Below are 19,649 nucleotides of genomic sequence, written 5' to 3'. Positions count from 1 at the left end.
CGAACTTATCGGGAATTCCCGTGGTGTTCATCTCGACTTATCAAACGGAGTTTCCACCACCGTTTGTGGCGTCTTCCTTATACCGAGGTTCTTGTTTGTCATAAACAACGGGTCGAGATCTCCTATTTGAATCTGTCCATAGAACGATCTTGGGTTCCCTTTCATTGTTGGGTCTCGTTATTCTTGACGGGGTTCACATCATTTGGTATCAGAGCAAGGTTTCTAGTTCAGGTTTGCCTATCTTTTAACATATTTATCTCTTCTTAGCCAAATTTCCTTTACCCTATCTGTTCAATCTTTGTTTGTCTTGTTGATGTCTAAACTATTGGTCTGGTCTCACATCTCTTAGTTATTTCGAAATCTTATTTCATTATTCTCAAAAGCTAGTTGCTGATCATAAAAAGAAAAAAAAAAAAAAAAAAAGACTCGAAGAAGAAGACAAAAAGGAGTCTGAAAAAAAAAAAAAAAAAAAAATTCACTATTTTGTGCTTCCAAAATTCCAAAACTGCCATATTCCTTCTAATTCTAATCTAAAAATTTCCATATTCCTTACGTTCAAATTTGAGATTCCTTGATTAGTTCTTGGTGAATTGTTGCTGGAAATTTTGAGTTGTTTGTTTAGTTTCAAAAGAACTGAAAGAGAATTATCGAGTGGAAAAAGGCAAGAGTGGTGAGAACATCAAAGGGTAAAAGCCATATTATTTTGAGTGAAACACGAGTGGAGAGTGATCCACATTCTTGAGTGTAAACACGTAAGGGAGTGATTCGTGAGGTTCATTTTTTCTTTTTTTTTCTTCTAACCTTTGTTTTGCAGCAATCATGTCTCACGATAGTGGTAAGAGCATTGCCGAAGATGATACAAAATTGGCTGATCCGAAAGCGTTTTTGGAGGCCATGATGAGTGAGATGAGGCGTGTGATGAAGATGGAGATGACGCAGGTTCACGAATGGATAGATCAAATGGAGAATAGACGTGAGGAGCAACCACAAAACGGTCGTAATTTGCGTAGAAGGGAAAGAGTTCCACCGAGGGAGGAGGATGAAGAGCGTTATGGGTCTGGTTTTGATGAAGAAGAAGATCAGGATTTCATTGTTAGCAATAGGAGACCTGGAGGAAGATTTAGAGAAGCTAGGAATCGCGAAGATAACAACTTGGGTGGTATTAAGATGAAGATTCTGTCCTTTCAAGGTAGGTCTGATCCTGAGGCATATCTTGAGTGGGAGAAGAAGATGGAGTTCGTGTTTGATTGCCACAATTACTCCGAGACAAAGAAGGTAAAATTAGTCGTGATTGAATTTTCTGAATATGCTATTACTTGGTGGGATCAGCTTGTGATAAACAGGAGGCGGAATAGAGAACACCCAATAGACACATGGAAGGAGATGAAAGTAGTGATGAGAAAGCGATTCGTTCCAAGTTACTACTACCGAGAGTTGTACAAAAAGCTACAAGGTCTTAGACAAGGGAGTCGAAGCGTAGAGGACTACTACAAGGAGATGGAGATTGCTATGATCCGCGCTAATGTAGAGGAGGATCGGGAGGCTACAATGGCTAGATTTTTGCTTGGCTTAAACTGGGAGATTCATGATAAGGTAGAGATGTAACATTATGTGGAATTGGAAGATATAGTGCATATGGCTATCAAAGTGGAACAACACGAGTAGCCAGGTCCAATTCCATTATGTGGAATTGGAAATCGAGTCATGCTAAGCCGCTGGACAAGTCACAAACGCCCAAACTCGAGCCCAAGTCCACGACCACCAGCCACGTTCCTCAAGGTAAAACCGAAGCCTCTACCTCTAGGAATCGTGATATTAAATGTTTTAGATGTTAGGGCAGGGGCCACATAGCAAGTCAATGTCCAAACAAGCAAGTCATGGTGTTGCAAGCCAATGGTGAAATTGTGACCGATGATGAAGATTCTGACAGCGACGACATGCCGCCATTAGAGGATGTTTCCGAGGAGGAGTATTTAGCCCTTGGCGCATTGACATTCGTGGCGAGGAGAGCATTGAGCTTGCAAGCAAAAGGAGTTGATGAAATACAGCGGGAGAACATCTTTCACACTAGGTGCTACGTTAAAGACAAGGTATGTAGTGTGATTATTGATGGTGGTAGTTGTACTAATGTTGCAAGCACAATTATGGTGGAGAAATTGGGATTGCCCATGGTAAAGCACCCAAGACCGTACAAGTTGCAATGGCTAAATGATAGTGGTGAGATTAGGGTGAACAAGCAAGTGTTAGTTGCATTTCAAATCGGTAAATACGAAGATGAAGTGCTGTGTGATGTAGTACCGATGCAAGCGAGACACTTATTGCTAGGGCGTCCATGGCAGTTCGATAGGCAAGTGAAGCATGATGGCTTTACGAACAAGTATTCTTTTGTACTTAATCAACGATCAATCACTCTTGTACCATTGACACCGCAGCAAGTATACGAGGATCAAGTAAGATTACAAAAGGAGAGTGATCAAAAGAAAGAGAGTGAGCAAAAGAAAAAGAGTGAAAATCAGAGAGAGGCCGAGAAAAATGAGGGAGAAAAAGAAAATCAAAGTTCGACCCTTGAGAGAAAATCAGAGAGAAAACAAAAAGAATTTCTATGCAAAAGTGAGTGAGATCAAGCGAGCAATGTTTTCAAATCAGCCAATGATTGTACTTTTGTACAAAGAGGCACTTTTAAACACTAACGAACTTGACCTTGCTTTGCCTAGTTCTATTGTTTCTCTTTTGCAGGAGTACAAGGATGTCTTCCCCGAGGAAACACCACATGGGTTACCTCCAATCCGAGGGATTGAACATCAAATTGATTTTGTTCCCGATGCAATTCCAAACCGACCAGCTTATAGGAACAATCTCGAGGAGACAAAGGAGCTTCAAATGCAGGTAAGTGAATTGTTGGAGAAAGGGCACGTGAGGGAGAGCATGAGCCCATGTGCAGTTCCGGTCTTACTTGTACCTAAGAAGGATGGGACGTGGAGAATGTGCGTTAATTGCCGAGCCATCAACAACATAACGGTAAAGTATCGTCATCCTATCCCACGCTTAGATGATATGTTAGATGAGCTGTATAGTTCTTGCATATTTTTTAAGATTGATTTAAAAAATGGTTATCATCAAATTAGGATAAAAGAAGGAGATGAATGGAAAACCGCCTTTAAAACAAAATATGGTTTGTATGAATGGTTAGTTATGCCTTTTGGTTTGACTAATGCTTCGAGCACCTTTATGAGACTTATAAACCATGTTTTGCGTGCATTTATAGGCAGATTTGTTATTGTCTATTTTGATGATATACTCATTTATAGCAAAAACATAGATGATCATGTAGTACATTTGAAATCCGTTTTAGATGTGCTAAGGAAAGAAAGGTTATTTGCTAATTTAAAGAAGTGCACTTTTTTCACCAATAAGCTTGTATTTTTGGGATTTGTTGTTAGTGCACAAGGTATACATGTTGATGAAGAGAAGGTACGTGCAATCCAAGATTGGCCGAGTCCCACAAGTATAGGTAATGTTCGTAGTTTTCATGGACTTGCTAGTTTCTACCGGCGGTTCGTGAAGGACTTCAGTAGCTTAGCTGCATCGCTTACCGAAGTAATCAAGAAAAATGTTGGATTTCGGTGGGGAGAAGAACAAGAGAAGGCATTTCAATTAATCAAAGAGAAGCTGACTAACGCACCTTTGTTGTCTTTGCCCAACTTTTCTAAAACGTTTGAAATTGAATGTGATACTTTAGGTATTGTTATAGGAGCCGTTCTTATGCAAGAAGGACGACCAATTGCTTACTTCAGCGAGAAACTCAGCGGGGCAGCCTTAAACTACCCAACTTATGTCAAGGAGTTGTATGCATTGGTTCGGGCTTTAGAGACGTGGCAGCACTACCTATGGCCTAAGGAGTTCATGATTCACACCGATCATAAGTCCTTGAAACACTTGAAGGGCTAACACAAGCTAAACAAAAGGCATGCACGATGGGTGGAGTTCATAGAGACGTTTCCATATGTCATTCGGTACAAGCAAGGTAAGGAGAATGTAGTCGCCGATGCACTTTCTTGCAGGTATGCCTTACTCTCCACACTTGATGCAAAATTGCTTGGTTTTGAACACATTAAAGAATTATATGCTGAAAACCACGAATTTTGTGAGGAATATCGAGCTTGTGAGAAAATCGCCTCTGGTAAGTTCTTTAAGCTTGATGGATTCCTATTTCGAGAAAATAAGCTATGCGTGCCTAATTGTTCTATGAGGGAGTTATTAGTGCAGGAATCACATGGTGGGGGATTAATGGGACATTTTGGAGTTGCAAAGACTTTAACTATTTTGCAGGAACACTTCTATTGGCCTCACATGAAACGAGAAGTCGAACGGATTTGTGGTAGATGTGTCACATGTAGGCAAGCTAAATCCAAAGTGCAACCCAACGGTTTGTATACTCCCTTACTAATTCCTAGTGAGCCTTGGATTGATATTTCAATGGATTTTGTGTTAGGATTTCCTAGGACTAAACGTGGAAGAGATTCAATTTTTGTGGTCGTAGATAGATTTTCTAAAATGGCACATTTTATTCCATGTCACAAAACGGATGACGCTTCACATGTTGCTGATTTGTTCTTTAAAGAGATTGTGAGATTACATGGCATTCCTATGACAATTGTTTCGAATAGAGATGCTAAGTTCTTGAGCTATTTTTGGAAGACTTTGTGGTGTAAGCTAGGTACTAAGCTATTGTTTTCCACTACTTGTCATCCACAAACTGATGGTCAAACTGAAATAGTAAATAGGACTTTGTCTACTCTATTGAGGGTAATCATTAGAAAGAACATCAAAACATGGGAAGAATGTTTTCCACATGTTGAGTTTGCATATAATAGAGCTGTTCATTCTGCTACCAAATTTTCGCCATTTGAAATTGTGTATAGGTTTAATCCTTTAACTCCATTGGATTTATCTCCTTTACCTTTGATGGAGCACGTTAATTTAGATGGCAAAAAGAAAGCCGACTTTATGAAGCAGATTCATGAGAAAGCAAGACTCAACATTGAATGAAGAACAGAGCAATATGCCACACAAGCCAACAAGGGACGTCGCAAACTGGTTTTTGAACCTGGAGATTGGGTTTGGCTGCATATGAGAAAAGAAAGATTCCCAGTGAAAAGATGTTCTAAATTGCTCCCAAGAGGAGATGGTCCCTTCCAAGTCCTCGAGCGTATCAATGACAACGTTTACAAGCTAGATTTACCTGGTGAGTACGATGTAAGTGCCACTTTTAATGTTACTGATTTGAGTCCTTTTGATGTAGGTGATGATTTGAGGGCAAATCCTTTTTCAAGAGGAGGGGAATGATGGAGATCAAGGCACCGCTTCGAAGGATCTCGTTTAAGTACCAATTGGGCCGGTTACGAGAGCACGAGCAAAGAAGTTCAAGGATGTACTCAACGAACTCATCCAAGAGTTATGGGCTCAAGCAAATTTGTGGAGGCCCATTGAGCATGATCCACGTGGGCAACAAAAAATCGTCAACTTGATTTAAGTTCTAGAAGGATCCGGTCAAGCCTAAGAATTGGCATGAAATATTTTGGGTCTATGTAAAAAACGTTATTATAGGTTTAGGTGATTTATTTCCTTGTTTTTAGGTGCATTTAATGCTTTTTAGGTCAAACTTTATTCCTAATATGGTTAAGTATCAATTAGGAGTTATTTTAGAATATATTTTCTTGTCTGCCAAGTTTTAAGGAGCCCTTAAATAGTCATCTAAGTCTGTAAACGTTTTTTGAGAGATTATTGATAAAACTTGTGAGGTTTATTCTTTTTGGTTCTTTGAAGAACTACTCGAACTTATCGGGAATTCCTGTGGCGTTCATCTCGACTTATCAAATGGAGTTTCCACCACCGTTTGTGGCGTCTTCCTTTTACCGAGGTTCTTGTTTGTCATAAACAACGGGTCGAGGTCTCCCATTTGAATCTGTCCATAGAACGATCTTGGGTTCCCTTTCGTTGTTGGGTCTCGTTATTCTTGACGGGGTTCACATCACAATCACCTCATCTCTTCCTCCTGATTCTTATTCTCCAAGTACTTCGGAATATATTCTTTGATCATTCCCAATAAAACCTAAGCTACTTATATGAATCTATGTCATGGATTCTTTTTTGTCTTTTCATTTCTCTCCTCGTTATAAAAGGCAGGCACCATCACTAAAGCATTGCATCTCCTACATTTTTCATGTTGCTTCACTTACCTTTAATTGTTCAGTGCTATATTACTCTTCTGCTTTGCTTCAGTGTGCACAACTAAGGATTGTAAGTTTTGGGTTAATGTGAGTTTTTTTAGTTGCTTTGCTTATTAACTTATAGTTCTAGAAATTAACAGATTTATTATTATTGTATAAATATATGTTTTGTAAATATTAGAAGCTAATACATTGTAAAATATTATGTATTGTTGTAGTTAATATTGTTTGTATGACTATTGTAGGGGCAAAGGCCCAAAATCATACAATGGGCCTTAGGCCCATACGGGAGGATTAACCATGTCCGAGGAGAGGACGTAGATGCCAAAGGAGGTCCCAGTCTAATTCTCGTGGGCATGAAGTCACTTAAAGGGCAGTTCGAGGAGAAATGTCTCCTCAGACGTGACGAGTATGGCTCAACATGCACTCTGCCTACTAAAAGGACCCACCCCAACGAACACTAGTAACAAGGACGAGTCCTATAGACCCGTGGCAAAGAGGGAAACGAAAGATGCCTAAGGAGAGGCTGTAGCTGCTACATTAAATGCGTTGCAGCTACTTTTCTGACTGCATTAATGTGGAGAAGACCTGTGAACAGTGCTGCCTTGGCTACCACAACTCATAGAAAGATAGAAGGGGTGTCCGATGGGACAAGCACTCAAGTGGTAGGGTTTAGGGTTTAGGGTTTAGGGTGGCCATGGTTTTGGCCGGGTCCACATCTATTCCCTTATTGTGTACCAAGAAACCCAGGAACTTCCCAAAGGACACTCCAAATGCGCACTTGAGAGGGTTCATTCTCAGTTTGAAGGCTCTACACCTCTCGAATAACCTTTTTAATGCATGGAAGTGCTCTTCTCTCCTCCTTGATTTAACCACTATGTTGTCCACGTAGTCCTCCAGTTCCTAGTACATCATGTCATGAAATATGGCAGTCATTGCTCATTGATAAGTTGCACCTGCATTTTCTTAACTCGAAAGACATCATAGTATAGTAGAAGTTGCCCATGGGTGTTCTAAAAGCAGTCTTCTCCGCGTCCCTTGGTGCCATTCTGATCTGATTGTATCCATTGAACCTATCCATGAATGAAAACATGGCGCTTCCTGCCACAGAATCTATTAGTAAATCCATGTTTGGCAGTGGGAACTCATTCTTGGGACAGGCTCTGTTGAGATTTTTGAAATCTACACAACATCTTATCTGCCCATTCTTCTTCTTTACTGGTATTATGTTGGATAGCCAATGCGGGTGTTGAATAGGCTTGATTAATCTGCGGCCAGTAATTTCTATACTTCTTTGACTATTTTCCCTTCTATTTCAGTGTGGAATACCCTTGCAGGCTGGGCCACTGGTTTGGCTTTTGGGTCCACGTTCAAAGTATGCACCACTAGCCCAGGGTCTAGCCATGGCATTTCACTGTAATCCCATGCGAAAACGTCTCTGAATTCTTTTAACAGTAGTGTCAACTCTGATTTTTCCTTTTCTGTCAGACTTGCACTAATCGATATAGGCCTTGGTTCTTGTGAACCAGACCCCAGGTTAACTTCCTCCAACTCTTCTTCTGCCACAACTTGCACCTCCTTTTCTACCGTGATTTCTTCATCCTTCTCTTTATTACTTTCTTCCCCTGAACTTTCCTGTGCCACGTAACACGCCAAACTCTTGCTCTGCCCCTCTTGGATGGGGCCCGCTTGTATTTCACTTGTGGGCCCCACGCACCTTCATAATTTGTACACAATCTTGCCATCAAGGCCTCGGACCCCGATACATTAAGGCGTGTCATCTGATTCTGTGGCGGGTGCTTCTTTTCTTTTCTTTTTTTGTGCTAGAAACTCCCTTAAGTCAGGCTCTGGGTCACCTCGAACATCTTCTCACTTAGGCATGAAGGTACCTCGTGGCTTCGATACTGAGCTTTCCCCAGACGGAGCCCATTGGTCGTAGAACATGGTTTCTACTAAGTAAGCTTCTGCCTGTTCGAACGACGAGGGGTTTGCTGCTATACATATCATCCTGTCGTTCAGCCTTCCTTTTACGCACTGGTGATAGGTGGAGGGGACCAATCAGTGTTTGTGCAACCATAGCCTTCCCAAAAGCACATGATAGGAGACCTCTGTTTTCACCACGTGGAACCGTGCTAAAGAAGCTATGGGGCCCACTTTCAACCACAACTGAATGTGGCCTGCGGTGTACTCGCCCCTTCCGCCGAAACCCGTAACTTCGATTGGGCATCCCTAAATCTTTCTTTCCGAAATTCCAGCTGCTTGTAAAGTGCTCAATGGAATGAGATTTACAGAAGCACCTGTATCTACCAAGGCTCACTTGATGGGGATTTGATTTATAGATGCCACCAAGTAAAGGGGCCTTCAGTGATCTGGGTATCCCACTTCCGTATCCTCATTACTAAAAGTGATCTCGGTTGACTCTTGTAGGAGGGCTCTGTCATCTGGGACTTCTCCTGATAAGCATTCTACTCCTGCCTCGGAGGCGATGCTCACTAGAGCCTCCGTGGCTATCTTTCTTTCCTTTGTTGTGAGCCCCAGCTGGTTAAACAAATTTTGAATTTGAAGCTTCGCTGTAAAGTGGTAATTGCTGCAGCAGGTAGGGTTGGATTTTCTTCTTCGTCTTCCCCTGGATTCGCGCAAATCACCACCGTTGCTACACCTTTCCCTTTATGGTTCGGGAGTGGGTTTCTTTGAACCTCCTGCTGGGATAGTTCTAGAATCCCTTCTTTAATTATGCGGTGCACTAATTTACAGAGTGCCCAACACTCTGCGGTAGGATGTTGCATGTAGTTGTGCAAGCGGTAGAAGTGGGGGTCTCTCCGCTCCTCTTCTGTGGGTTCTCTGGAAACTTGATTAGGCTTGAAAATTCCATCTGCTATCCACTTGTTTAGCAGCACATCTAATTCTTTTGGAGTGTATGGTATTGGTGGTGAAGTATCATATTCCCTTCCGTTAGTCTTCCTTCTCCACTTACAAGTGGATACTGCCATAGCTTGCGGAGCATTTCTTTTATCCGAACTTGGTTTTATGGACTGGGCAGTCTTTCTGGCCTTTTGCAACAACTGTGCAAACTGGGAGATTTCTAAGTTTTCCAGGACTGCCCTGTACTCCCTAATCATGTTCGTCATACACATTTCCACCAATGTTCTTTCTTCACAATGATCATAGCAATCAAGTGCTATGTCCCTGAATCTTTTGATGTATTCCATCAAATCCTCGCCATCCCTTTACTTGGTTGCCTGCAGGGTTGCAAGCGTTACTGTTTCTTCTTCGTGGAAGTGCTTAGTGCAAAATACATCCACCATGTGATCCCAAGTTAGGATCGATCCTGGCTTTAGGCTGATGTACCAGGTGTATGCCCGGTCACATAGCGACTTGGAAAATTCTCGAAGACATAAGTCTTCGTCTGCAGCGTAAGGGCCAAGAGTATCAATAAACTTGCTCACGTGCTCAACTGCACTTCCCTTCCTGCCATCGTATTATGCAAAGGCCCTCGGCTCATACCTCTCGGGGTACGGTTTGCTGAGTACCCTTAGTGGGTAAAGAGGCCTTCGTGCATAAAATCTCTCCTTAGGTGCTTTGGCTCTCTCTTGTTCCAGGAGAGCCGCTACTTTGGCCATAGTAATGAAACGTTGTTTTGCATTCTGTGGGACACCTCTTGCTGGTGTCTCTTCTTTGTCTGCCGCATGTTCTGGGTCATGCTGGCTTCCTTTCTCCTTTGTTTTGTCTGTTTTCAGTTGATGGATTTCTTCCATCATTTGTTGCTATGAGTGTTGCAGGGACTGTAAAACCTCAATGAAGATGTTGGCATTGTCAATAGGGATTCTTTGCTGTGACTGAGGTCCAGCCCCCACTCCGTTGTCACCTTCCACCTGGTTAGATTGCTGTTGGTGAGGCGTCGTTAGCCTGGACTCTGCTTGTGAGGGCACGACACTCATATTTCGGGTTGTTCTGGACTTTGGAGGTATTTGTTTGCGAGGGATTCTATCCCTATCTGCTTCCCAATTCCCCAGTGGAGTCGCTAATTTAATGTGGTGGGCCTTCTTGTGGTTAAAGTGGGCTGGGCTGCCTCCTACGGTATTGGGCCCGAATGTTTTGAGTTAGGGAGTTGAGACCGGTCCAACTGCAACTCAACTTGGTCTGGCTTGTGCACAAACTATGTCTCGTCTACCAGGAGCATGCTTACGGTGGGCGAAACTATTTCAAATGGGTTACGACAGGCAAATATGATAATAATAATATCAAAAACTTTGAGATCTTTATTAAGGTGAACAGATAAACCTTACTTAAGAAAAAGATAATCACAGTTTTAATCAACAATTATTTTATAAGAGAAGTAAAGGGGAACAAGTGGGTAGCATGTGAGTTGATTGAGAGAGTAAATAAATTAGATCAAGTCTGATTCGCAGGACCAAAGCCAGAGAGGGAAGAACACCTCTTCTCAAAGTGAATAATCTCTTAGATAGATCCTGCCGTGGAAATCAATCACTTTGAGGGAAGTGGACCTGAATGGTTGGCACACAAGAACACCTTTCGTTTCTGGCAGAGAGCAAGATTTTGAGAGGGAGAGAGAGAATCAACCTATTGGTGCATGCCTGCCGTTCTCACTATCTATCTTTTTTTTTCTCTCATTCTTTTCTAATATTCCTCTTTTTCTTATCTTTTTTCTTTTCTTAATCCTTGTTTCTATTTCCTGGTTTTCAAGTTTTCAACACCATAGTGCTTACTGTTGTTGTTGTGTTGTGGTTCCTGTACAGCAAGGGCCTCTTTATAGTGCCTGCCGTGACCGGATTTTACTATTCTAGCCCTTAATCACCTTTGTCTATTATGGGTGTACCTGCCGAACACCACTGGTCCGACTATGTGTCACTCCCCATCGCCAGAAAAAAGAAAGCTATTTTATCTGTTTGTCTACCGTGGCACCCTTTCCTACTTCGGTGTGGGTGCCTTCTCTCTCCCTATCCCTCATGGCATGCACCTAGTGGTTTCAGCTCAGTTATGCCCGTTTGGGTGGTATATCATCCCAGCAGGACACTTCCCCTAAAAGAGCCCTAGCAAGGACCTCAAAATAGGTTTTCCCCTCTCCCCACTGCCAAACCATGCCCTCTTACCTCTAACCCATGACCTCACCGTGTCCTGTATTGGCTGGGTATAGGCTGGTGAGGTCTAGGCCTTATACATGCCTCTCTTCCAAGTATGTCCAAAATCTATTTGCTGCTCATGCGTCTGCCGTAGTTGGTCTGCACAGTATGCTGTCCGTTCTTAACCATTTTCTGGTTTCCCTTTTCTTTATGGCTTGCCCTATTCGTGGCTGGGCCTTGCTTGATGGTGGGCTTTGCTTTTTCCTCAGCCCACCCTTCTTCCTGCTACTATCTCCTACCATACCACTCTATCATTCCTGCTGCGAAATTGTTTTGTTTCAATCTGGTTGGGCCCCTTTGGTCCTGCCGCTTATTCTTTCCCTAATGGCCCAGCAAGACCATTGGTTCTTGTGTTACATTACTAGTGGGCTCCTGTGTCCCATTTGTTTACCCTTGGGCGTCCGAGGCCTGTTTGCTTTCCTTGGGCTTCCTCGGCCCTTTTTCTAACTTCGTATTACCATGGGCTTTTACTAAATTTTTTGAGCTTCCCCGACCCAATTACGTTATTTCTCATCCTTGGGGTTCATGGGCTTGCCATCAACCCCTTACTTTTTTTGCTTTCATTACTTTGGGCTTGCTGCGGCCCATTCTCACTTTTCCATATCATATATTGCCATGGTTTGCTTTTTCTCTCTTTCCGGGCTCTTTTAAGCTCATTTACCTCTTAAAGACCCATTTGTTTATCTTATGGGCCTGTGATCCATTATTCATGTCGCTTAGGCTTAATGGGTTTTCTATCCGTTTGTCAACTCCTTTCTGTCCGTGTTGCTGAGCTTCTCCCTTCCACTTGGGCTTCCGAAATGGCCATCAACAGTAAGAGATAAAGAACGGATAGATATTTGCAAGTGTTGTTCCTTATAGTTGTTTGTAGAATATATGGCACGCATGAATTGAAAATGATTGGTAGAATTATGAGGGGAATAAGAGTGGAGAAGAGGCTTGATGGAATTTTTAGGGAAAAAAGAGTAGCAAATAAGAACCGTAGAAACTTTAGTAATATTAGTGTTGTTTAAATAGGATGTAAGTTTCATATAAGTTAAATTCTTAGATTTTAAACTGTATAACTAGATACGCTAATTGACGAATTATAACACAACACAGACCAAGATGGGACACTTTAATACAAACAAATTACTTAACTATAAACATATATTCATTGCAAAGAATCTCAGCAAAAATCTCAGTTTCTTTGTTTTTTTTTTTTTTTTTTTTTTTTTTTTACAGTGTGCACATTAATCATTTTTTTCTTCCATTTCGTATTGTAAGAATCTATGTACTTTTTTTTTTATTTTAATTTTTATAGAATAAGAATCAATGTACTTTGAATCTAGATTCATTATTTGTTTCATAGGGCAAATCATGCAAAGAATACTTTTACCATACGAAATGAAAGAATATCACATACACACAAACCAAACTGTTTCGGTCAAAAAAACTACTGACACACGGAAATAATAAGAATATGTGTACTTTTTAGAATAAGAATCCAAAATATTTTTTTTTTATCCAAACAATTCTCTCTCTCTCTCTCTCTCTCTCTCTCTCTCTCTCTCCAATTTTCGGCAACTCCATTGCCACAAATCAATTGCCACATTTTTTTTCCTTCCATTTTGGCAACAACATTGCCACAAATTAATTGCTACTATTTTTTTCCTCCTATTTTGGCAATTCCATTGCCACAATTTTTTTTCCTTTCAATTTTCAGCCTAAATCTTCTTTTTTCCCCCCTCATTTTCGGCAACTTCATTGCCTAAATTACTATTAAATTTCTCCCCAAGTTTCGGCAACTTGGTTGCCATAATTCTATTTTTTTCCCCTCCCATTTTTGGCAACTTGGTTGCCACAATTCTTATTTTCTCTCTCCTCACTCCCCTGCAATTTCGACAACTTGGTTGCCACAATTGGTTTCCCTTTCGAGCACTCCACCTAGAACTTTGGGCACTTCACCTAGCGGGCAAAGTATTGGGTAGCAAGAATTTCGATAATAAGATTACCGAAATTCAAATTTTTTGTCCCTCTTCCGATCACATCACTTATCTTTTCTATCTCATACTTTTATTAGAATTTCAGCAACAAATTTGCCGAAATTTACTTTATTTCCTCAGATTCCCAAATAACTTTGAACAGTACCCATATCACAAATAAACATGATTTTTTGCAATATTCCGTCAAAAGACCCCAAAGGCTATTAAAATCCCATAAAAACCCGGCCATAAAGTATCTAAATCCCAGCCTCTTCCTTTTGAAGGAAGATAATGGGATTGGTTTTGTGTTATGAAAGCCCAGTTTTTGAAAGCAACCGAAAGTGTCATGATGAACATCTAAGATTATTTCAATGGAAGAATTTGAATAAAGCATGATCGGATTTTTTTTTTTTTTTTTTTTTTTTTAAATTTATGGACGGATATAATCTTTATTAATATATGGATTTGAATTTGATAAGTGCAAAATAATAGTCAAAATCCATAATATTGCAAGTGTTTTTTATTAGAATAAAATAAAAATCCTCAAAACTCAAATAAATTTATATCAAGTAATTTATATTTGTAACTGTTCACAAGATTCTTTATTAAATTTTCTAATCCAAATGCAGCCATAAATAATCTAGTAGATATTAATTCAATCGAAGTTATATTTTGAAATTTAATAGTACAATATAGGAACATATTTAACTAATCCTTCGAGATATCCAGGTGTGCAGCTTAGACTATAGTGCAGGTAAGGAACAATTCCTATATTTTCTCATAACAGTTCCACTCCCTGCATCAATGCTTTCTGAAAATATAAATTTCGAGCCAATGTTGTCATCGCATGTAGATAATGATCCATAGGGATGGGGTTTCAGGTTCAAAATCTTAGAAAAAATAAAGCAAAAAAACTAAAAACTAAAAATTAAACAGCTTCTGTGCTTCACAGCTTTTCCTATTATTCTAAATTCTAAATAAAATTACAAATGAAAAAGCAGGGTCATTGAAACAAAAGAGCTTTAAACTCTTTACTTTATGGCTGAAGAATGATCAAATTCAGATTGATCCAATTGTAACATATTCGATATTTCTGTAAATATGAAACACTATCACTACACAAAATTAGACTTTGGCTATCATTTCTTTTTTTTTTTTTAATCAACATTTACCCTTTTCATTTCTATAAAGCCAGCCAGAAATTTACAAAGAAGGAAGAAGCCAAAGATTGAAGAGAGATGAAGCCAATGAAAGGAACCAAGAAAAGAAAGCCATTGCGGCAGACAACTGATATCTACTACATGGCTTTGCAGTGCAGTAACCTTTGGCAGCAAGCAGGACAGTTGTGACACTAGCTGTTGAGGATGCTGCAGCTAGCAGGAGAAATGATAAAACCTACAATATAACAAAACATTATATTCCTTCTTTAAGCAGTGAAAAGGATGATATCATAAAGTTCATAATTGAAAACTGCACGTACCAAATCTCCTACAATGATGACCAATAATATTTTGGGTTGACGAGGTAAACATTTTATGAAGACAGAGTATGCATCCACCACTATCAGTGTAATGCTCCATGGAATTACCAAACCCATGACTGTCACCAAAAAGCTGTGAAATCAATGTGAGCAATGACAAGGTTAAAGAGATGAACTTGAAATTCCCCGTGGATTAAAACATCACTTTTTCTACAGCACACTGCTGGATATTCAAAGCAACATAGACATAATATATTCCATAACATACCATGAATAATTAAAAATGGCATTATGTAATACTTGCAGTTAATGGATAAGATAATAAACTGATTTGGTAAATCAACTAACACAGAAATCTAGCTTGCTGTTGACAGAAGGCATTTGATTGTTTTTTGCTCTGAAGTCTAGATGTCTATGACTATCTAGATTGTGACTGCTACGATTTTGATAACAAAAGCTATGGTCATCAGTTATGTATATATATTACAGTTTTCCAAGAAGTACCTTAGCATGCATATTATAAATAAATAAATAAAAATTCAGGGCTTTGATTCTAACTTAAGAATGTTGAGGACATATACTCTATAATAGACCATTTAGTTGATAGGGACCTTCCATTATCATGAAAACTAACATACAAGTTATAGTCACCATACACAGCGCCTGATGGACACAACTTTGTTCTCAACTGTTTCAAGTATGAATTCCACTCCAATGGGAATTTATTGTAAATCAGATTCTGACATCTCAAACATCACAAGATAAGATTGCAATAACAAAAACAGCAATCAGGATATACAATGTTCTCATAAAGTGGAGAAGTATCTATGAGAAACTATATACAAATTCTACCTCAATTCAGAGGCATATTGAAACCAATGTACAACACATTAAGCAGTCGTCAGAAAGGATATGTACCGAATTACCTAGTTCTTAATTCCAAAATTCTAACATGTGCATGCATAATTGTGATACATCCAGAGGACACAAGGATAGAATAATTTCAGTCTAGAAGATACTTAAAAGTTAAAAGAGCAAATGGGAACTTACCACCTCAAAACCAATTTGAACTGTATACCATAGCCAATTTGGCTCCTGTCACCACAGTTGCATCCAGAAACCACACCATGATGATGCCATTAAAAAAACTTAGGCCTAAAGAGTCAACCCCCCTCTCCCACACCCATCACCCCCCCCCCCCCCCCCCCAACAAAAAAAAAAAAAACAACTATGACATTCTTTCTCTTTAATACAAATAAAGCTTAGGGATAGCACCAAGTGATAACAAAAGAATCACACGATACTAGTCATCAGTTTGAACGACCTCCCAAGAAACATTTCATGTGCCTTCAAGAATTCATTCTTTGTGAAAATACTCACATCTGCAATAAAGAATGACCTCCAATGTGGCTGGTATTGATCCAAAATAAATTTGGTCCAATTCATTTCCCTTCCTTGGTCTAATATTTTACCTCATAAAAGGCATCCTTATCATCTGGGTGCTTGTTTATTTTTCTTTGTCTGGAGTTAAATGAAAAAGAAAATGCTTCTTAATTGGCAATTCTTACATTTATTTATTTATTTTTTATTGGTAAATTTTCAGTGTTCGCAGATAAAATTCTCACATCCCTGCATCTCTATGACAAAGTAGGGTAATACTATTTTTGATTGAATGCACCCCTCTTAGAATACTTCATATTGTAACCAAATTGTCATTAGATTCCAGCACATATCCAAGAATGAAAACCTTTTGCCTTCTTTCTCTTAATACCAACACTTTCGAATAGGTGGAAAATGTTGTTAAAATTTAAATACTCCAAACCTTAACCCTATGTTTGGATGGAGGGAGATGGGGGCAGAGGAGAGGAGAGTACAGGGAAAGGTGGCTGGAATATACTAATACCTCCATCTCAATCCAAACACACCTAAGTACAATCAGCATAAGAGTCCCTTTAGTAGACACTTTAGAAATTTCTTAACTTTGACAGTTATTACGCGGTATGTTGTTATCAACCATATTGATTGATCTTCTTTGACTAGGAAAATGTGAGTAGTAGGAAGGGTTTTTATGCCAAACACTTCAAAAATATAGAGAAAACTACCTGAATAAACACTGAATTGCTTAACTTCAATTAGTCCTCACTAAGCCCCGCTGCATAATTCATTTCTAGAAATAAAAAATTTAACACTGGTTTCTTATTTTAAGCAATCCTTTTATGAATCAATATATTTCTTGGTAAGTACATATCAGAGAGTACACAAAATAGACTAGAAATTACTCAAATACACGCTTGAATGCAGACAGTTCACAAGCGTTCTGTAAACTCAAGTGCTATTTCAATAACAACCCTTTCATTCATTTGAGTTCAGACCATTGATCCTAAGAATTCCCATCACGAATAGGTCTTCAAATTATAATTTTCAATCAAACCATATAACTGAATATCTATTATATACAGATATTCAATAAACCATATAACTTGAATATATATTATATAGACCCCTGGAAATTCTTCTAACTCACCGCTATACTTCTTGACTTTATAATCTAATTACTTAAATTCACTCAATATGAGCCAGCATCCACGAGATATCCAACAAAAAGACCAGTAATCTAAAAGCAATATCCCACACCTTCTCGCTTAAACTCTTATAAATTCCAGAAAGTCTTTAAATTGATGCAATTTCTATCAATTCATTTCCAGCCTATGAGCGTGTCTTCTATGTCCAACCAAGTGAGAACCCAAAAAGCCTGCGCTTAGAAAATTCCCCATCGCTAAACCCAACAAACACAGCTGACTTATTATATTTTTAACCAAATAAATTGCATAATAAGCATAGTTTATCACAGAGACAATAAAATATCCACGTACACGTAGTAGGTATCCATGACATAATAAAACACATAGTGAAACACAACAATTGGGATCAAAATTGAAACTTTGAACAGAAAAAGAGATGGGTATTGAAGAATAAAGACAAAACCCAAAAAAGGGTAGGACTAAAACGAAAAATTAAAAGGGAATCGAGAATACCAGAAAGAAGTGTAGGTGAAGAACGCAACATCCAAGCACATGAAGAAAATAGAGGCCAAAGAGAAGATAGTCTGACCAAACCGCAAAGCCAAGCTGGCACTAGTGCCAAATGCCCCTGGCAGCTCGTCCATGCTATTGCTTGAGAACTCCAACTCACCATAGTCGATTCCATATATCAGAGGTTTTAGCCATGGTAAACAGGAATTCTTAATATACCCAGAAAAGGAATGACAAAGTCAAAGACAATAAAATAAATTAGATAATTGACAACTATTTAAGGTAGTTGAGGAAGAGAAGGACATTCGAACATACAAGGTAAGTTGATGTGTAATTGTTGTGAATGTGATGGCAATTGGCAAAGGAGTTATGAGAAAAGAAAGGAAAGGAAGTACGTAATCGCTACGCGGTTTTGCATCTTTCTCCTCCTCCGGCAGGGCGTTGCCATTGATTATATTTTATTATTTGTGTGTTTCTTTCTTTTCTTTTTTTAATCTTTTGACTGTTTTTTTTTTTTTTTAGTCCAACTCAATCATATTTATATATATATATATATATATATCATATAATAAATATATAATAAAAGTTTGGTGGGTTTGATGTTGTGAGTGTGTCAAATGGTTGTACCAAATTGTAATAATTTTTAGATAAAAACAACAGTTTATTTGTTCTTATTAATTTCTTTAAATAGAATAACAAGATTAAATTTTAACAAAACGTGCCACTTACATTTAACAAAAAGTAAAATTTTAAAAAGGGATTAAATTTAGTTGTTTGGTGTCATATAACTACAACTACAAGTCTACAGCTTACAATTACGTCTACCTAAATATTATCAACAAAACCTAAAAAAGTAGTTTATAATTAAGAAAAAAGAGATAAAAAAATAACGTAAATAATAAATACTATTGTGTATCAGAAAACATAACGAAGAGATGAAAAAATAAAAAGAAAAAAAAAAAACAAACAAACGTAGAAAAGGATAGATTAAAAGAAATTAAATAAGATAGAATTAAATGCTATTGTATCTTTTTGTTCACTAAGTTTTTTTTTTTTGGGTATAAACATGCATCTGCCATCGTTTTCTTAATAATAAAGTAACAACAAAAGTATTTGGTTTTTATCTAAACTCCTTTTTGTTCATATCAACTTCTTCACAACTTAAAATTCTCACTATATATATACAATGTTTTTTGGTGTATTATTCTTTATAAAGACAACAATTTATTTGGATAAAATAACAATTAAAAGAGATTAAATTTTAACAACATAACATGCAACTTACATTAACGTGTTTTAACAAAACATTTAGCCTACATTTAACAAAAAGTAAAATTCTAAAAAGAGATTTAATTTAGTTGGTTGGTGACATATAACTCCAACATACAATTGTGTTTATCTAAATATTATCAACAAACCTAAAAAAATAGGATAGAACTAAAAAATAAGAGATTAAACAAATAACGTAAATAATAAATACTATTGTGTATCATCAATAAAACATAACGAAGGGATGAAAAAAAAAAAAAAAACGTATGTACAAAAGGATAGGTTAAAAAAGAAGAAGCAAATAAGATAGATTTTTCTTTTTTTCTTTTTTTTTGAGAAAGAAATAAGATAGAATTAAATGCTATTGTGTATCAACCTACGTTTTTGTTCTTTTTTTAGACTAAGTATTTTTTTGGGGATAAACATGCATCTAATGCATGCCATCATTTTCCAAATGATAAAGTAACAAAGAAAGTATTTGGTTTTCACCTAAACTCCTTTTTGTTCATATCAATTTCTTCACAACTTAAAAT

The 19,649-nt window shown here is 38.2% G+C and overlaps 1 protein-coding gene and 1 pseudogene across 1 annotated transcript; one reads left to right on the top strand and one right to left on the bottom strand.

The window, feature by feature from the left end:
* Positions 1-956: 956 nt before the first annotated feature.
* On the top strand, positions 957-5,346 carry LOC115950346 (annotated as a pseudogene).
* Positions 5,347-14,257: 8,911 nt separating this feature from the next.
* On the bottom strand, positions 14,258-18,325 carry LOC115993818 (CASP-like protein ARALYDRAFT_485429). The gene is made up of 4 exons (XM_031117797.1): positions 18,163-18,325; positions 17,851-18,056; positions 14,816-14,948; positions 14,258-14,730 (listed from the first exon to the last, which is right to left on the bottom strand). Exons 2-4 carry the CDS (start codon positions 17,979-17,981, stop codon positions 14,539-14,541), a joined length of 456 nt encoding a protein of 151 aa, XP_030973657.1. The 5' UTR covers positions 17,982-18,056; positions 18,163-18,325; the 3' UTR covers positions 14,258-14,538.
* Between the last annotated feature and the right edge of the window lie 1,324 nt (positions 18,326-19,649).

Source organism: Quercus lobata, chromosome 6, assembly GCF_001633185.2.
Source record: "Quercus lobata isolate SW786 chromosome 6, ValleyOak3.0 Primary Assembly, whole genome shotgun sequence".
Lineage (NCBI taxonomy): Eukaryota > Viridiplantae > Streptophyta > Magnoliopsida > Fagales > Fagaceae > Quercus > Quercus lobata.
This window is presented reverse-complemented; position numbering and strand designations above follow the sequence as displayed.